Source organism: Sorghum bicolor, chromosome 10, assembly GCF_000003195.3.
Source record: "Sorghum bicolor cultivar BTx623 chromosome 10, Sorghum_bicolor_NCBIv3, whole genome shotgun sequence".
Classification (NCBI taxonomy): Eukaryota; Viridiplantae; Streptophyta; class Magnoliopsida; order Poales; family Poaceae; genus Sorghum; species Sorghum bicolor.
In genome coordinates this window covers 12919546-12939575 of record NC_012879.2, presented here as the reverse complement: position 1 = coordinate 12939575, position 20030 = coordinate 12919546, and the positions used below count along the sequence as shown (strand labels likewise).

General features: G+C 45.8%; 3 protein-coding genes across 3 annotated transcripts; all 3 read right to left on the bottom strand.

Moving 5' to 3' along the window:
• LOC110431412 lies at positions 2060 to 2489 on the bottom strand. Its single transcript, XM_021450522.1, has one exon. It carries the CDS (start codon positions 2487 to 2489, stop codon positions 2226 to 2228), a length of 264 nt encoding a protein of 87 aa, XP_021306197.1. The 3' UTR covers positions 2060 to 2225.
• Positions 7689 to 8393, bottom strand: LOC8073735. The gene has a single exon (XM_021450560.1). The coding sequence runs from the start codon at positions 8314 to 8316 to the stop codon at positions 7885 to 7887; it is 432 nt and encodes a 143-aa protein (XP_021306235.1). The 5' UTR covers positions 8317 to 8393; the 3' UTR covers positions 7689 to 7884.
• LOC8073734 lies at positions 11405 to 12125 on the bottom strand. The gene has a single exon (XM_002436827.2). The coding sequence runs from the start codon at positions 12035 to 12037 to the stop codon at positions 11606 to 11608; it is 432 nt and encodes a 143-aa protein (XP_002436872.1). The 5' UTR covers positions 12038 to 12125; the 3' UTR covers positions 11405 to 11605.

Genomic DNA, 20030 nt, shown 5'->3' with positions numbered 1-20030 from the left:
GACCCATCTCTGCCCCCATACCCCACTCGGTTCGCCTGTGCCAAGAGCCGCCGGCGTCGCCCACTCTTTCCTTGCCTGCTGGGGAGGAGGGAGGTGCGGGGGACGGCGGAGGGCAACGAGATCGGAGGAATGGGGGAGGGAATTGCGTCGCAAGGCTACGCCGCCTCGCTGTTGGCTGGCGCCCGTGCTGCCGCTCCCTCGACGGATAAGCCCAAGAAGGCTCTTGATGGGCAGAGACCAAACCAACCCGCAATCGAACGACTGTCATTACAAGTTCGCCAGATCAAACGATCAGCGGGCTAACGGGCGACGTGGCCTATCCATTAGCCTGCTTTTGGTGCAGAAATCGTATTACTAAGAGATTCGGAAGCCATATCTATTGAAAGTACAAAGCCAGGTTGCAAGAGACCCTCTTCTATTTAGAAAGTAAAAAAATAATTTGTCTATTTGAATTAGGATTTCTATTCCTATTTAGTTTATTCAGATTTAGAGAGATCTATTTGTCCTAACTATCTTTTTTTTTGAGAGCACGTCAAACGACGTGTTTTTCATTAAGCAGAAAAAAAGTCCACAACCTCTGGTAACACCATGGTTACCAAACCGTCAACACGCAAAGTAAACACCAAAAGCGTTAACGAGGAGAATACAGGGGTAGCAGTAAGGCTAAAGGGTAGCACGCAGGCTACCACCGTCAGAAGGCACTACACGCAGGCTACCATCGTCAGAAGGCACTACAGGATCGATAAAGCATCCCAAGACTGTTGTTTCCCGCCGAACACCACTGTGTGGCTTCAACTTCGACCGCATCAGCTAACTGGACAACGTTCATAGCCACGCCATTGAAGGTTCTCGCATTTCTTTCCTTCCATAGCATCCACCCCATCAGCAAGAAGAAGGAATCGAAACCTTGTCGCCGGGTCTTGGGCATCAACTTCGTGGACGTCAGCCACCAGCCGACTACCGACCCATCCTCCGCTGGGACACGAATCTACAGATGCAGTTTCAAGATCCAGATGTGCCAAACCTGTCTGGCGAGACAGCAGCCGCACAGCAGGTGATCCAACGTCTCCGGCGCTTGGTCACAAATAACACAAATGTTGGACTCTTGTAATCCATGCCGAAAACGCCGATCCGCTGTCCAACAGCGCTCATGGACTACTAGCCAGAAGAAGAAGCGGACCTTCAGCGGAGCGGCCGTCTTCCAGATGAGCTTGGCACCAAGCATCAGTGTAGAGCCAAAGAACATCGCCCATAAGCCGACGCTGCGGAGTACTCCTTGTCCGCTGTCAATTTCCAATGAAAGGTGTCCGGCCACTGCTGCAGGTGCACATGTTGAAGCCTGTCGCAGAGCTGATTGAACTCTAGAAGTAGCTGCAGGGAGATTGGACCAGCAATGTGACGCGCCCATATGCACTTCCCGGCAGCGCCTCGGCCACCGTTGCCCTCCTCTTCCTCGGACGCACCGCGTTGAAGAGGGATGGTGCAAGGTCCTCTACGCTTGAACCATTAATCCAACGATTTGTCCAGAATAAGGTGGACTCATCATTGCCAAGGCCGATGACAGTCGCAGCACTAAACAGGGCCATGACAGGGCGTTCGTCGGCCACTGAAGGAATACCTATTCTTCGATCCCTCCACACCCATCGCACCCGAAGCGCCACCCCAACTTTGGTGAGGTTGGAGATCCCCAGGCCTCCCAGCTCCTTGGGCCGACACACATTAATCCATGACACCTTGCACTTGCCGCCCCCAGCCTCGTCGGAGCCAGTCCAGATGAAGGCCCGTCGCAGTTTGTCAATGTCTTAATTATCTAGGGTCGTAAAGTCTAAATGAAAGAAACATTTTATTGTCCGATAGTTAAAGAGAGACGGACCAAACAAATGGATATAAGAAAAAGACTGAAATTTGTCTCTTTATTATTAGGGATAGATATGGTCCGTCGGATGTATCCAACAAGGAGATTCTATAGTTGATGGAAATATGAACTAGCCTAACAGAATTCATTGAATTGTATACGAAATCAAATGGGATCTTCTCTTGTTTTTATATGGACTGATGCTTCATTTTGAAGAAGGCTGAAGCCAGAACTATTTTCCATTATTTAAAATAATTTGAAATACTCCACGACACATATGACACACCATACATGTTAAATTACAAAACAAGAGATAAATACACACGGCCATGCAGTACCAGTAACATACAACTTTTAACCTGAACTTTGATTACTCTCCGAGCGCAAAGGCAGGGGCATCGAAGGTGTCAGACAGGCCGGTGCCGGTCTTGAAGGTGACCTTGTCCAGCAATGCCTCAGGAACATAGACCTCGACAACGCTAAGCCAGAGCATCAGCTCCTTGGTTTTCACACCGGTGATCTTCCTTAGCTTGCCCTTCTCGACGAACGCGGTCACCTCGGAGGCATAGGACACCGTTTGTTTGATCTTCTTGAACGTGTGCTCGACCTTCTTCTTCCTCTGCACCAGCCACATGACCCATTCAAATTGCGTTGGATTCGTAATAATAAGATCTACATGATAGTTTCGCTGTTTCACTAATTTGAAACTTTTTAATTTTGTGACCTTAATTAATTAATTGTTTTTCTATATAAAATCTTAGAAAATTCATATCTTCTCCGTTTTAACTCCGATTTTCGTGATCTATACGTTTGTGAGATCGTAGCGATGCGTAGAATCATTTTATAAACTTTCCATACTGTTTTTATATGATTGGTGTACTGTTCTAATTGTAGCCTTGTTTGCTTCGTGTATGTTTTCTCCGATTGTTTGTGTGATCGATGATCGAGTTTAGACGAAGAGCAGTTTTTGGTGATCAAGATCAAAGCTTTGGCAACAAGTAAAGACCAACAGAACCAAAAGGATAAGCAAGAGCATTTGGATCAAGGCAAGTATAGCATTTGGATTTTATTTCTGTGGCCATGATCCTGTGACTAGATTAATGTTAAGTAATCAATAATAAAAATGACTTTTTAGCCATTTGATGATTTATCTGTAAGTGATAACCGGGACAACAGTGCAACCATGAGCGCTATAATGGCTCTGGCTTTAGCTCAGTATGAGGATCTTTTTCTAGCTTGTTAGTGGTTACCTTAGATGGCGTAAGAATGGCTAGACACGTTGGGTATAGTGTGGCCTCTGTCCATGTGTATAGGCTGCTGGTTATGTGCCATGGAAGGGGGGCTCTATATCTGCCTGCCGAGTGAATCTAATAGCCCTAACTTGTTAGACGAAACCTTTGAAAGGCTTCATAGTGATCCCTGCCGACCTTTCTTGGAAGTGGGTTAAGAGGCTGATCACCTCAGACGAAAGGGTAGATCATGACTCATGGGTAAAGATGTACAACCTCTGCAGAGTGTTAAAAACTAGTATACTAGCCGAGCTCACGGTCAAGAGCGGCCTTGGGGATTCTTGCATCAAGGGTGATGATTCTTGTTATGTTAAAATACTCATTATTTATTGTTTAATGCTCTACATTATTTATGTCATATTGATCATGAGATTGTGAGATCTATACAATCTAGTTGCTATACTTGTGGAGTTCGACATGGACTCACTCTTGCTATTTTCCCCAAACCTCAGGAGAAGTTTAGGCTTGTGATCAACCAGTAAGTTGCATCCTATAGAGAGAAGTTAATACCCGAAGTTGGAGTTGTCTATCCGCTGTTTGCTATTAAAGGTTATCTCTTTTATACTAAGTACGTTATATATTTATGCATTGTCTTTTGATATTACCCCTTATTTGTAGCTATATGTGAGATTTGGTCTCTAAAACTCACATATGGTGCATATCTGGTTTTGTCCTTAAAATCGGGTATTACATTTAGTCTCCTAGCTCATAGACGAACATGTTTCTTGATAGATCTAACCAATTTTACGAATCGAATGATCCATAACAAAAAGAACATTTAGCAAAACTTTATGTTGTATTGCAATAATTTACTCTAAAAATGACTATTCTTCTACAAATAATTCTTTGTCCTTGTCCATTCACGCTACTAATTTGTGAAATACTGGCAAACCAAAAGAAGATAAAACAATACAGAATTCAAGATGGCCTAGGACACATGAGGAAATTACCTGGAGTGCAGAAACTGATGTAGGGAATAATATTTACAATGTAGCCATTAGCATCAGATACCTTCCTTACTTGGCCAGACATGAGATCAATAGCCCAGACGCCATCATCACGATGAGTCCTAATGACAAAAACACCAACAACATCTGTGGCAGCATCTGCATGCGACACTCGGCAAAGAACGTATCTCCGGTAGTGGTAAGGTGAGGATGAGAGGGCAGAAACAGGGAGAAAAACTCTTGAGGTCAACAACTCTATGCCGCATTCATGTCCATCCACCACTTGGAGTCGGAGCAGACTCCCTCAACCATATGCAGAGAGAGAAATCATCATGCACCATGGCGAATCCCAACCCATCATCCTCAACCGACATGAGCACAACAACAGTAGACACCTTGCATATCGTCGGTAGCCCGATGACCGATGATTCTTGCTTGGCCAAACCGTACTCTAGGATCCCATCGTTGCACCTTAGGGGGGAAGTAGAGTGCGTTCCCAACAAGGGCACTTTAAGTGCAATGTTGCTGAACATAACTAGGATCCTTAATAGAGGTTGGCTGGCTCCACTCATCGGCCTGTCCGACGATTAGACGTAAGCATGAGTGAACATCCTGAACACATTTCCTTGTTATGAACGACGTATAGGAATATGAAGTAAACGAAATCAATCATAGCAAGACACACGATTTATGTGGAAAACCCCTTCAATGCGAAGGTGAAAAACCACGGGCACCAGCCGGCAACAATCTCACTATCTCAAGAGTTTTGAGTTACACGCCTATGGCGGCTTACAAGAGAATCAAGTCTCCATGAAACCCTAGCAAGGGCATATATATACCGGCCCAATAAGCCTCCGGCGACGGGCCTCCGCTTCGCTCCGTCAGAAGCCCGGCCAATATCCTGAAGTGAATTTGGAACAACTCCAACAAACTCCACCTTGAGACAAATTCATCTTGTATCATAAATCAACCCTTCATCCTGAACACAACAAAGATAGAAAACCACTTGTGCCAACCATAGTCTCTTGGACTATCGAATTAAACCAACTAAGCTTGAGCATTGCTCAAACTTAGCAACAGGAACCGCCTTTCTCATCATATCAGCAGGATTATCATGAGTACTAATCTTGCATACCTTTAGCTTACCATCTTCAATCACATCACACACAAAATGATACTTGATATCTATGTGCTTAGTTCTCTCACGAAACATCTGATCTTTAGTGAGGTAAATTGCACATTGACTGTCACAGTGCAAACTTATGCAAGATTCATCTCCACAAAGCTCAGCGTACAAACCTTTCAGCCATATTAATTCTTTGCACGCTTCACAAATAGCCATATATTCTGCTTCAGTAGTAGACAAAGCAACAACAGACTGCAAAGTAGCCCTCCAACTCACAGCACAACTGCCAACAGTAAACACATAACCAGTAAGTGATCTTCGCCTATCCAGATCAGCAGCATAATCAGAATCCACATAACCAATAAGGCCCTTATCAGTTCTTCCAAACTTTAAACAGGAATCTGCTGTGCCTCTAAGGTACCTGAAAATCCACTGAACTGCATGCCCTCCAATGTTCTTTACCAGGATTAGACATATATCTACTAACAAGACTCATAGCATATGACAAATCTGGACGAGAGCAAACCATGGCATACATCAAAGACCCAACAACACTAGAATAAGGAACCCTTGACATGTACTCAATCTCTGCATCTGTAATAGGATACTGAGCAGCTGACAACTTAAAGTGAGGTGCAATAGGGGTACTAACAACCTTAGCATTTTGCATGTTGAAACGCTGAAGAACTTTCTTGATATAATTTTGTTGACTAAGAAATAGCAAACCAGATTTTATGTCTCTACTAATTTCCATACCAAGAATTTTCTTAGCACTTAAGATCTTTCATTTCAAACTCACTACTCAACAGCCTTTTTAACTTAGTGATTTCAATCTTACTCTTGGCGGCAATCAGCATATCATCAACATATAACAACAAATATATAGGTGATCCATTGACATGCTTGATGCAAACACAGCTATCATATTTAGATCTTTTAAAACCGTGTGACAACATAAATGAATCAAACCTCTTGTTCCACTGACGAGGGGACTGTTTCAAACCATACAAGGATCGCTTCAACTTGCACACATATTTTTCCTTGCCAGACACTATGAACCCTTCTGGTTGGTCCATGTATATGTCCTCCTCAAGCTCTCCATGCAAAAACGCAGTCTTCACATGTAACTGCTCAAGCTCAAGATCATGTGAAGCAACAATACTAAGGAAAGTATGAATTGAACTGTGTTTTACCACTGGAGAGAATACATCATTATAGTCAACACCCGGAATTTGACTGTAGCCTTTAGCAACTAACCTTGCCTTATATTTTGGAGGCTCGCTTGGAGATAGACCCTCCTTTCTCTTGAAGATCCATTTGCAGCTGATGGTCTTCTTTTGTTTAGGCAAAGGTACAACCTCCCATGTGTTGTTCTTCTCAAGAGACTGCATCTCCTCATGCATAGCAGAAATCCAATTCTCACTATCGGCCCAAGCCTCCGGCGACGGGCCTCCGCTTCGCTCTGTCAGAAGTCCGGCCAATATCCTGAAGTGAATTTGGAACAACTCCAACATTTCCTCCCACCAAAACCACTGTAAAGGGGCCATCTGATGGGCACTCCATGTGGTTGCAGCCCGACGTTCAGCCACAGAGCAACGCGGTGTTCCAATAGGCCCAGAGAGAGCCATGAAGCTACAGTTTGGGCAGCTTGTGCACCTCACCGGTGACCGGTGTCCAAACGTTGAGCTCGTTCCTTGCAGGGTTACTCCAGATGGGGTTGTAGTAGAAGAGGGTACGGCAATGCCAGGCGTCCAGGGGAGACCAGGTGCGGCAGCCAGCATCAGACGGGAAGACGGAAGAGGTCAGAAAGAAGCAGGTGCTGGTGGTGGATGGTGAAAGGCAGCGGATGATGAGCCCAAGCATGGGGGCGTGCCGTGGAACTGGCGGAATCGGCGCCGGAAGCCGGGATCTGTGACGAGACGACACCAGCGCTTGCAGACCAGGGCGGCACGGACGAGCTACGCCGGTTCGTCCAACAGAAGGCGGAGCAGGATCTCTTCCATGAGCTCATCCATCAGTGCCAGCGGCTGGCTTTGTGACAGTGGCGCGGCCATGCTGCTTGGCGCTGGCCGCAGATCAGATCGGTGCAGAGGCGAGGGTTTGGTCCGTAGGGTTCCGTCGGGGCGAGGGGTGCTATTATAGAAAGGGACAAGAAGATGGGAATATGAGTCTGACACATGTTACTGAATGGGATGGTCGTTCAAATGGATACCCGCCGTTCATCTCTAGTGTAATTTAATGAACTACATAGACAATTTTTTCCTTATTTTTTATTTAGTTCATTTAATTTCACTAAAGAACCGCGGATTCCTTTTTGGAGCACAGTACCCATCCTTAAACGCGACCGATCCAAGGTTTATGCTGAAATTCAAATCCCGGAAGGCTTTATTTGCAATGCGATTGGAATACGAGTCTAACTGACAAAGTTCTTCACTGAATTCTATATCAAATCGAATTCGAAAACACTCCATGATATATTGGAAAACTCTTTACACACGATGCATCCATCATACATGTTTCCATTTATACAAATAAAAGATAAATATTATTTGAAAATACAAACGTACTTGAACTTGAACTGAGATGACATGATATGGCTCGGTCCGCAATTCGGCATATATATGTTTCACAAGCTAACCAAGCCAGTTTCCTGATTATATTGCTCGGTTACTCTCCAAATGCAAAGGCAGTGGCATCAAAGGTGTCCGAGAGGCCGGTACCGGTCTTGAAGGTGACCTTCTCCGGTGAGGCCTCGGGAACATACACCTCGACAACGCTGAGCCAGAGCATCAGCTCCTTGGTCTTGACACCGGTGATCTTCCCCAGCTTGCCCTTCTCGGCGATTGCCGTGACCTCGGCGGCATATGACACCGTCTGCTTGATCTTCTTGAAGGTGTGCTCTACCTTCTTCTTCCTCTGCACCAACCACAAGAACCCCGTAACACGGTTGTACCCAAACTCCTGAATGTCCTCCATTGGAAGCAGGCCCTTGGGGAGGCCGAGCTCCTCCAGCAGTTCAACGGACTTCTTCCTGCATGCGGCATCCCCAGTGACAATCTCTGCACCGGCACGGTGGCTCTCGATGGCCTGGGACGCCATGGTTTACAAATCGAGCTGTGAGTAGCGCCAAGAAAAGAAACTGTCGTTGTAACTGTAGCCGGTTGCTTAGGAGAGTGATGGTGTGTTTGTGTATGGGAGATGGAGCAACAGCACATATATAAATAGGCACGCATGCAGCTTGTACAAACTGAGAAGCGTACATGCCGTCTTGTTTGACTTGGTTGCCAAAGGACGTTGAAATTGACGAGGACCTTTGTGGTGTTCTTTCAGGTCCGGCGTGCTAAACTACGAACTCGACCGGTTCTCTACGTATCTAGCTACTTGTAAATTACTTTAAACTCTACACGAGTAGCTAAGTTGGTGCCTCATTTTTACATAGTTCGATTTCTCTCAATAAACTGTTAGTTATTTCTTCAACCATTATAATTTTTCATTTGAATTTAGCCATGTCTCAGTTTAACTGAAAACCGGGTCCAAATCACTATAAATTCCCTGCCAGTGTACAGGTTCACTATAATGTTTTTAAATTTCTCCTTTTGTAATGACTCTATTTACGTATCGCCGATTAAATTAGTGGCATAAGTAAAATTTGCTAATTTTTTCTTGATACTTATTTTAGCTTTCTTCACAAAAAAATAGTAATATTCGGATAAAGTTTAATTAGATCTTTAATTCACACTTGATTATTAGTTAATGAGTAATTATATAATAATTAGTTAAATCCAAAAATTAGGATTTGTGTGACTTTGAGATTATGTGATGACCTAAGGTCATTAATCCTAATGACCATTGACAGTTACTTATTGTTTGAGCTTCAGCTTTAATTATTATTCTTTTATTCTTAATTAAGGATTTATTATAATAAGAAAAATTAAGTTGTTTATTTAATTAATGATAACCCTAATTTAGGGAGAACCCTAGGATTAGTAATGCAACCTCTTGGGTAAAAATAACATGAACTTAGATGATCTTTAGTTACGTTGTCTAGTTTATATGGTACGAGGAAGGAAAGTTGTACTCAACTATATCCTTTTCATGTTTTATCATGAGCATTTCATAAACATTCATCGTTTTTGTGTGTAGTGCATGTTCCCGAAGGTGTGACCGTTGAGTCGAACCCTGAGGTCAGTATGCCGTCAGAGGAAGTTGAGACCGAAGCTCGGGAAGTTTCCAAGGAACCCACTCACCCCGACAACCAAGACAAGCCCCAAATGCATTAACCCTTCCTTAAATGTTTTAAATTTTTTATCACTTGTGAATCTAAAATGTTGCATTTACGTGTTTAGGAGTTGAGTGTTAACCTACTTGTTGCTTCACCAACCATGATACTTGTTAAATTATACTTAATAGTTGTTTTATTTTAAATTGTGTAGTGATGCTTAGTCTGCTTACTGGATAGGTTTTCAAATATAAAAGTTTGAAGAGGTTTTGTGGAATAACTTTGATGGTTAAAGATATTTCAACTTGAGACCGGTCGGTGGGCTTGCCATAGGAAAGGAGTCCTAAAGTAGTGTCTCCGACTGTATCGGTTAATAACCTTCATTAGTGGCCTGCTGTGATTGAGACTTTATAGTACTAGCCAAATGCTCTTGTAAGCCCTATACTTGGTGATTTTATCATGAGAACGGCTACTCGCGCACTGGGAGTGGAGAGATGGTGAGAGTAATGTGTGTGCTCCTGGCAATGGGCCGGATGGTGGAGTACTATGCTCTCGAGTGATGCGGACGTGATCAAATCTTGTAAGAGCCGAGATTTGGGTTGACATATCCAAGATTTGGTTCGACATATGTCGTGTGGTAAGGAACTCCAGCTGGATTGGTAAGCGCTTCGAATCATCGTTGCTCCTCGATCATGGAGACTCAATCCACTGACCCTCGTCGTAGTTAATGAAAAGAACTAAACTAAGATATGGTAAAGGTGGTTGTGTCACACTAGGTCTGGATCAAAATCTCCTAGACTGGGGTGACATCAAACTATGACTGTTGAAAGTGTGTGCAGCTCTTCTCGTAGGTAATAAGGGTTCGCGGATCTGTCCATGCAGAGTGACATCGGCAGAGTATCCTCGAACTCGTCTGCAAACAATCGCAACTCATTTGATTCTAAAATTTGATAGTAAGGATCCACTATTAGTAAGCTTCTATGCAAAAAGAAATATTGAATCTTGCTAAACCTTCCCTTGTATGCCCTAAACCTGCATTCCTGAGTTTCTCCTCTTCTTCGCCAGTACAGTCTTGTTGTGTGCCCTAGTACTCAGGGTTCTTTGACCCCTATTACAGGTGAGACCCAAGAGCCGGTCTGTTTCGGACCTTGCTGTATGACCATCGTCGAGGTCGACGATGATGAGTAGTAGCTTTGACCCGTGGGCTGGGTCTGAGGTTTGGTGGTTTGTATATTATTACTAATGCTACTCCACGACTTATGGCTTGTAATAATATTCTACTTAAGTTTGGTACTTTGGAACAAAATGTTTGTAAACTAAGTTATGTAATGTTCCACACTTTTACTCTGAAATGTTATCTTTGTATAATGTTAGTGATATTGCAATGTCTCCGCGATGAATGATCCTAGTGTTAATGTAGCCACATGTTATCCTTTCATGGTGAGAAGAAGTAGTTTGTTGTTAATTGACCATCAGATGTGGTTAGAACTCACACTGCCAACAAGCCGATGATAGCGGTGGATTGGGTACCTTGTATACCCAACAGTCTTTTTGGGTGTTTGGTTCACTGGCATAGCCCTCAGAGGTCTTTGGGGCAATGATGGGTGTCAGTGGGCCAAATTACTTGGGAGGATCTGCCACAATAATCATACAAAAAAATAGAATCCGAATAGAGAGCAGAGTTGGACAAAAAAATTATACTACAAATTTTACCTCTTTGTTAACTTGTAGTACGTAAATAAAGAAAGCAAAACAAAATAAAAAGGAAACTCTTATTCTTTTCTATTTGATTATTCAGAGTTCTACTCTGAGTACGAGGAATCTATTTAGATTAGGATTTCTACTCCATATTGGCCTAGATGCGAGCTACTCTAACTCTTATGAGCATAGGTTATACATATACGTCTGGACCAAAGAGGTAATTAGAGGAAAACATACTAAAAATGGATGGACGAAAAAAAGAGCCCTAAAATTTTGTCACTTTATTAATAGGCCGAACACTCTTTGGCACACGATGCATCCGTCATACATGTTTCCGTTTATACAAACAAAAGACAAATATATTCAAAAATACAAACGTACTTGAACTTGAACCGACATAACATGGCTTGATTGGCATATATATGTTCCAAAGCTGAACCAACCCAATTTGCTGATTACATTGCCTGATTACTCTCCAAATGCAAAGGCAGTGGCATCAAAGGTGTCGGAGAGGCCGGTACCGGTCTTGAAAGTGACCTTCTCCGGTGAGGCCTCAGGAACATACACCTCGACAACGCTGAGCCAGAGCATCAGCTCCTTGGTCTTGACGCCGGTGATCTTCCCTAGCTTGCCCTTCTCGGCGATTGCCGTGACCTCAGTGGCATATGACACCGTCTGCTTGATCTTCTTGAAGGTGTGCTCTACCTTCTTCTTCCTCTGCACCAACCACAAGAAACCCGTAACACGGTTGTACCCAAACTCCTGAATGTCCTCCATTGGAAGCAGGCCCTTGGGGAGGCCGAGCTCCTCCAGCAGTTCAACGGACTTCTTCCTGCATGCGGCATCCCCAGTGACAATCTCTGCACCGGCACGGTGGCTCTCGATGGCCTGGGACGCCATGGTTTACAAATCGAGCTGTGAGTAGCGCCAAGAAAAGATACTGTCGTTGTAACTGTAGCTGGTTGCTCAGGAGAGTGATGGTGTGTTTGTGTATGGGAGATGGAGCAACAACACGTATATAAATAGGCAGGCAGCTTGTAGTGACTGAGAAGGACTGCAAGCCAACGTACATGCAGTCTTGTTTGACTTGGTTGGCAAAGGACGTTGAACTTGACGAGGACCATTGTGGTGTGCTTTCAGGTCGGGCGTGCTGAACAACAAACTTGACCGTTTCTCTACGTATCTAGCTACTTGTAAATTAGTTTAAACTCTACACGAGTAGCTAAGTTGGTACCTCATTTTTACACCGTTCGATTTCTCTCAATAAATTGTTAGTTATTTTTTCAACCATTATAATTTTTTATTTAAATTTAGTCTACAACTCAGTTTAACTGAAAACCGGGTCGAAATCACTAATCTAAATTCCCAATCGTCAGTATACCGGTTCGCTGTGAGCCATAATAACTCTATTTATATATCGCCGATTAACTTAGTGGCATAAGTAAATTTAGCTATTTTGTTTTTGATACTTGTGTAGCCATCCTCTGATTTTATAAGAAAATCGGAAATCAAATAAAACATCAAAGAGCAATATAATGTTACAACATCGACATAGGAGCTCCGTTCTCAAAGGAAAATACTAAAATTAACACTTTCATTCTCCACTGTGACAATCCTAAAATTCAGTGACGGAGCCCTCCCCCCCTCCTTGACTGCATTTTCTTAATGATATCTATGTTTAATTATTAAAAACTACTCCCTCCATATCAAAATGTAAGTCATCCCAAGAATGTTGAAGAGTCAAAACATCTTAACTTTGACCCAAATTATAGAGAGAATTACAAAGATTTCTAACATCAAATAGGTATAATATGAAAATATAATTAATGAACAATGTAATGATATTAAGTTTATATCATAAATATTATTATCTTACAATATAAATTTGGTCCAACCTTGGATGGTTTGACTCTCCAAGATACTTGGAATGACTTATAATTGGAATGGAGGGAGTAATAAAGATTTACAGAATATAGATAACTTAAATACTGTTGGCCCCTCCTCAAATCCTCATCAAGCTCTGCCACTGCTAAAATTAATACTTACAAGTATTTTTTTTGCAAGTAAATACTGTATTTAATGATACAAAATAATATTCTACTGTACCAACAGAATGTTGGGCATGTTGCGCGGTTAACTTAGAGTGTCTCCAATAGTTTCCAAAACACTGTCCTAATATACTTTTTTTAGCAAGATTTAAAAAAAACATCTCCAACAACTCTTAATTAACCTCATCTTCCAATCATTTGGCACTTGGGAAACCCATCCCCCCCCTGCGTGGAAAAATAAGCACAGTGCGTCCACGTATCCTCCTCGTACCAGATTTCCTAGACGATCTCTTCCATATACCAGACTGTCTTGGAAGCTGATCTTCACTGACGCCCACCTAGGGAAGAGGTAATTCATCGCTCCACTCCTTGATCTTTGCCCTAAACTTGTTTTGGTCACCCTCAGGCCCTTCAGATAGTGGCAACCACCTGCTAGGAGGGCCATGGCCATTGCTGGCGGTGTCTGGCCAGCCACAGCTGGCTGCTAGCCACCCTGGGCTGGCCATGCCTAGTTGCTGCTGGCTGAAGCTGTCACCCCTAGCCTTCTTCAACGACGGGAAGGACAAGGGGAAGGCACGAGCGAATGATGTCGAGTGCTCGAGCAAGGGTCACAAAAAGAACAACAACAAGAAGAAGAAGGCACGGCAAGGCAAGTGGGAGACCGTGGATGATGACCTCATTGCCGCGGTCGAGCGCAAAAAGCCTCGAGGTCTGCCAGAGGGGGCCATCTTCCACAAGATGTTGAAAGAGCCCTACCCCACAAGGGAGGGGCCAACCACAAGATTGAGGATTGCCGCATGGTGAGAAACTACTTCGACAGCCTAGGCATCAAGAGGGACGACCAGAAGAAGGACAAGGAATGCGACAAAGGTAGCGGCAAGGATGACGACAAGTTCCCTGAGGTCCACGATTGCTACATGATCTATGGTGGTCTCTCGATGCGGCTAACAACTCAACAGCACAAGAGGGAGCATTGAGAGGTCTTCTTGATCCAGGTAGCTATGCCCTAGTACCTTAACTGGTCTGATGCACCCATCATGTTCGACCGTGATGACCATCCAGATCACGTGATCAACCCTAGGGTCTACTCGCTCGTTGTCGACCCAATCATCATCAACACTCGCCTGTCAAAGGAACTCATGGGTGGCGACAGTAGCCTCAACATCATCTACCTCAAGACTCTTGACCTTTTAGGGATCGAGAAATCGTAGCTCAAGCCAAGTGCTAGGGGCTTCCATGGAGTCGTGCCAGGGAAGAAGGCCCTCCCTATCGACCGCATTGATCTCCCTGTCTGTTTCGGCACTGTCGCGTACTTCAGGAAGGAGACCCTGATGTTTGAGGTGGTCGGCTTCCGCGGCACCTACCACACCATCATCGGATACGCGCGGTTCATAGCAGTCCCCAACTACACCTACCTTAAGCTCAAGATGTCAGGTCCCAAGGGCATCATCACCGTTGGCTCCTCCAACGAGCACACTTACAACTGCGACATCGAGTGTGTCGAGCATAGAGAGGCCATGAGGACTCTACATCTAGCGCTAGTGCTCGAGGGCCTCGTCGTCGAGGACCCCAAGCCTAAACGCCATGCGGGGAACTTCGAGCCAATAGAGGACACAAAGAAGATCACCCTTGACCCCAACGGCTCCAACAATAAGGCGCTGACGATCAACACCAACCTTGGCGCCAAATAGCAACCAGTGCTCGTCGACTTTCTCTGCGCGAATGCCGACATGTTTGTGTGGAGTCTCTGAGATATGCATGGCATACCGAGGGAAGTCTCCGAGCACGCCTTGGAGATCCAGGTTGGGTCCAAGCTGGTGAAGCAACGTCTGCGTCACTTCGATGAGGAGAAGCGCAGGATCATCGGTGAGGAAGTTCACAAGATTTTGGCGGTCGGATTCATCAAAGAGGTTCATCATCCCGAGTGGTTAGCTAATCCTGTACTAGTTAGAAAAATAATGGAAAAATGTGGATGTGTGTCGATTATACGAGTTTGAATAAAGCATGTCCTAAAGTTCCATTTCCTTTACCACGCATTGATCAAATTGTTGACTCTAACGCGGGATGTGAAACGCTTTCCTTTCTTGATCCTTATTCTGGTTATCATCAAATCAAAATGAAGGAATCTGACCAGCTCATGACTTCCTTCATAACCCCTTTTGGCATGTACTGCTATGTTACCATGCCCTTTAGCCTTTGAAATGTCAGAGCGACGTATCAGCGGTGCATGCTCCATGTTTTTGGTGGACACATAGGGTTGACGGTCGAGGCTTATGTCAATGATATTCTAATCAAAACCAAGAAAGTTGAGAACCTCATCGAGGACATCGAGATCATGTTTGGGTTCCTCTGAGCCAATAACATCAAGCTTAACCCTAAGAAATGTGTCTTTGGCGTGCCTTGAGGCATGCTCCTAGGATACATTGTCTCCCAGCACTATATCGAAGCTAACCCTAAGAAGTTCATGGCAATCACAAAAATGGGACCGAATCGGGACATCAAGGGCATGCAGAAGGTCATGGGCTGCCTAGCAGCTCTTAGTCGTTTCATCTCAAGAAGTCTGAGCACTTTGCGTGGACTTCCAAGGCTGAGGAGGCCCTTAACAGACCCAAAGGTATGCTGACCTCCCCTCCAATTCTCATACCGCCTCGACCTGCCATGCCTCCCAAACCAACGGAACCTCTTCTCCTCTATGTTGCTATGACCACCCAGGTGGTCTGTGCAGCTATAGTGGTCGAGAGGCAGGAGGACGGGCACGCACTACCAGTGCAACGGCCAGTCTACTTCATCAGTGAGGTGCTCTCAGAGACCAAGGTATGCTATCCGCAGATCCAGAAGCTTCTCTATGCAATCATCCTCAAGCACCACAAGCTCCAGCATTACTTCCTCAGCCACCAGTTACGGTGGTCTCATCTTTCCCCTTGGGGGAGATCATCCAAAATCGGGAAGTTGCGGGAAGAATCGCCAAGTGGTCGGTCGAACTCACGAGCGAGGCTCTCACTTATGTGCCACTCAAGGCCATCAAGTCCCAAGTGTTAGTGGATTTCATCACAGAATGGACCGACGCCCAACTTCCACCAGTGCAAGTCCAAGCTGAGCTCTGGACGATGTACATCGATGGGTTGCGCATGAAGAAGGGAGCAGGCACGGGCCTACTCTTCATCTCACCCCTTGGAGTCCACATGCGGTACATCATCCATATCCACTTTGCTACCACTAACAATGTCGCCGAGTATGAGGCCCTCAACAACGGTCTGCGCATCTCCATCGAGCTCAGGGTATGATGCCTTGATGTTCGAGGTGACTCGTGGCTCGTCATCGACCAAGTTATGAAAGCCTCAAGCTGCCATGACCGAAAGATGGAAGCATATTGCAACAAGGTATGCAAGCTGGAGGACAAGTTCCATGGTCTCGAGCTCAGCCACATCGCCATATGATATAATGAAGATGTAGATGAGGTCGCTAAGATCGCATCCACTCGAGGCACTATCTCGCCAGACATGTTCTCAAGAGACCTCCTTGAGCCTTCTATCAACTTGGGCTCGGGGGCTAGCACCGCCCCATCGGCGCTCGAGCCCACACCATCAGTTGAAGCCCTCTTGGCCGGGGATGAGGTCATGGAGATCGAGGGGTCATCCTCCCAGTCAAGCCGTTCACTAGACTGGCGCACTCCTCTCCTCGACTGCCTAATTTGAGGGGAACTCCTAGAAGACCGAACTGAGGCCCACCACATTGCTCGATGTGTTAAGTCCTACGTCATCTACGACGACGACAAAGAGATATACCGACGAAGCCGAATGGGAATTCTTCAATGGTGCATCATAGTTGAGGAAGGCAGGAAGCTCCTCGAGGACATACACTCGGGGGCTTGCGACCACCACACGGCACCAAGGACTCTTGTCGGAAATGCTTTCCGACAAGGTTTCTATTGGTCGACTGTTGTCACTGACGCCATCGACCTTGTCCACTGATGCTAGCGGTTCCAATTCTACACCAAACAAATGCACCTCCAGGCTCACGCCCTACAAATGATCCCCATCACCTGGCCATTCATAGTCTAGGGACTCGATCTTGTGGGACCCCTCCAGAGGACTATAGGGGCTACACACACCTACTCGTAGCCATTGACAAGTTCACCAAGTGGATCGAGGCTCAACCCATCGGCAACATCCGCTCCGAGCAGGCCATCTTCTTCTTCACCGACATCACTCATTGCTTCTGGGTTACTAATGTCATCATCGCTGACAACGGTACACAATTCACAGGCAAGAAGTTCTTGGACTTCTGCGACCACCACCACATCTACATGAATTTGTCCACAATCACCCATCCTCGAACTAATGGCTAGGTCGAGCGTGCCAATGGCATGATCCTTCAAGGCCTCAAACCAAGAATATACAATCGGTTGAAGAAATTCGGCAAGAAATGGGTCGCCGAGCTGCCCTCGGTCCTATGGAGCCTAAGGACAATGCCTAGTCGAGCCATAGGATTCACTCCATTCTTCATGGTGTATGGATCTGAGGCTGTCCTACCCACTGACCTCAAATACGGGTCCCCTCGACTCAAGGCGTACAATGAGTAGACGAATGAGGCGACCCTCACAAATGCCATTGACTAGCTCGAGGATGCCTGAGACATGGCCCTCCTCAACTCAGCAAGGTACTAGTAGAAGCTTCAATGCTACCACAACAAGCACGTGTGCAAAAAGGACCTCCAAGTCGGTGACCTCGTTCTATCGACGGTAGAGCAACAAAGGGCGCCACAAGCTGACCTCACCATGGGAAGGCCTCTATGTCGTAGCTAAGGTCTTAAAGTCAAGAACTTACAAGCTATCAGATGGCAAAGGCTCGACCTTCACCAATGCTTGGAACATTGAACAGCTACGTCGCTTCTACCCCTAGGGCCTCGAGGCCTTGTATATTTCCTATATTATGTACCCTTGTCATATCATGAATGAATGAAAATGCTTTCAACACTCGGCACTTTTTACTTTGTTCATAAGAAGGTAGCCTCGACTCTGCTTCATCAGAGTCGAGACTCCCTTGGCGGCTCACAGGGGGGAAATCGCCCTAGGTTCCAAAAAACTCAAACGTTTTTTTGAAACTCGACGTTGCTTTCTTCTTTTATGCCTCAAAAATGTTTCACGACTAAGTAGAAAACACCTCAAACCCCTTAAGGATCGAGGGACGTCGATCCGGGGGCTCTCCTATGCCTCTGAGCTATGGTGCCCCCACTCGCTCCCCCTCGAGGGATACGGGTCCGTGTTAAAAACTTAGTCAAAGAAACAAAATTCAGGCAAAAAAGAAGAAGAAAACTCAAGCTTAAAACATAATAGCAAACATCTGCATAAGTTTTAAGGCCACCTAGGCCACAATACCACAATGTAGCAAAAGACTAACTTATTACATGGGCTTCCATGCCCAAATGTGGCTCACAGGCCCTGACCGTCGTCACCACCTTCATCGCCTTCCTCTTCATCAGCGTCGACCTTGGGGGGAAGGACCTCCGACTCGAACAACTTTGCCAGCCTCTCACCAGGTTCCTCCGTGTTGTCCATAAGGGTGTGGTGCCTCTCTTCATTCTCGGATCAGTCTTGCTAATGTTGGAAACAAAACCATGGGAAACCACCTCCATGTCATAGGTGAAGCCGGAGCAGACGACCACCACCGCCCGCTTCACGCCAATGTGGAGTGTGTCCTTGATGCGGTCCCTCATGGCGACGCTAAGGTAGCACAGCCAGTTGACAAGAGCATCACCTTGTGCCGCTTCTCCGACCTCATCCGTAGGCTCAAGCTCCCAAGAGGCACAGAGGTCATTGACTATGGTTCAAAGCCAGTTGGTCAGTGCTACCTCCTCCTAGAGACCATCTTGGAGCACCTTGGATGCTGCCCGGGCATCGCGCAAGTCAGTCTCAAGCACTGCAAACCAATACAGAAGGTTAGCCGCGATGAACAAGAACACAAAAATAACAAACCAAGGAAGAAGAACTCACCACGGGCTTGGATATGGAGGGTCATATTCTCACCGACAAGGTCAGTGTTTGCCCTCTCGATCTCCTTGTAAGAGCGCATCGTCTCTGTCCTCTCGACTTGCAGGTCCTCGATCAGCTTGTCGATGATTGCGATGGCTCCTTCTTTCTTTGAGAGGGTCCCCTTCAGCCGATCAACATTGGCGGCCAGGGTGTCGGCATGGCTCCTCTCCTTCTCAAGCTCCTCGAGGCTCGTCCTGCTGGGGACGCGGCTAACTCGAAGCAACCTCAGGGACTTCCAGTCATCACAGGGAACCCAAATCCTCCTGTTGCTGCGATGGTGGCGTGGGCTAACTCGAGGGTAGCACTTCCCCTCATGATGCTAGCTAGCCTGGCCCAAAATCAACCCTTCCCCAGCTTCTTGCTGCTGTAGTCATTGCTACTCCTGCTGTTGCTGCTATTGCTGCTGTGGTAGTTGTTGGTATTGTTGTGGCTGCTGCTGAAGTTGTTGCTATTGCTGATAGCCCTTGAGCTGACTTAAGGCCGGAGCTCTTTCTTCATGTTGCTCCAACGGCTGTGCGTTCTTCTCCCCCTCCTCTTTCTTCTTCTTCTCCTCGTCCTCCTTCCTCTCCTCCTCCACCGTGTGTAGCCCAACCGGCCATGGCTTCTATTCTTTAGGCTGAGGAGCCCCGACCTTCTCCTCAAGAGGGCGCTCTACCCCTAGCGAGGGCGAATCCATCATCTCCTCATCATCGATGTCGATCGGGGCAACCTCCATCCCCAACCTTTGAGTCTCGAGGACTCCTTTCCCATGCCTAGAGATGGAAACCCTAGCCTGACTTGAAGCAAAGGTCATCGCTGTCGAGACTTGGAGGTT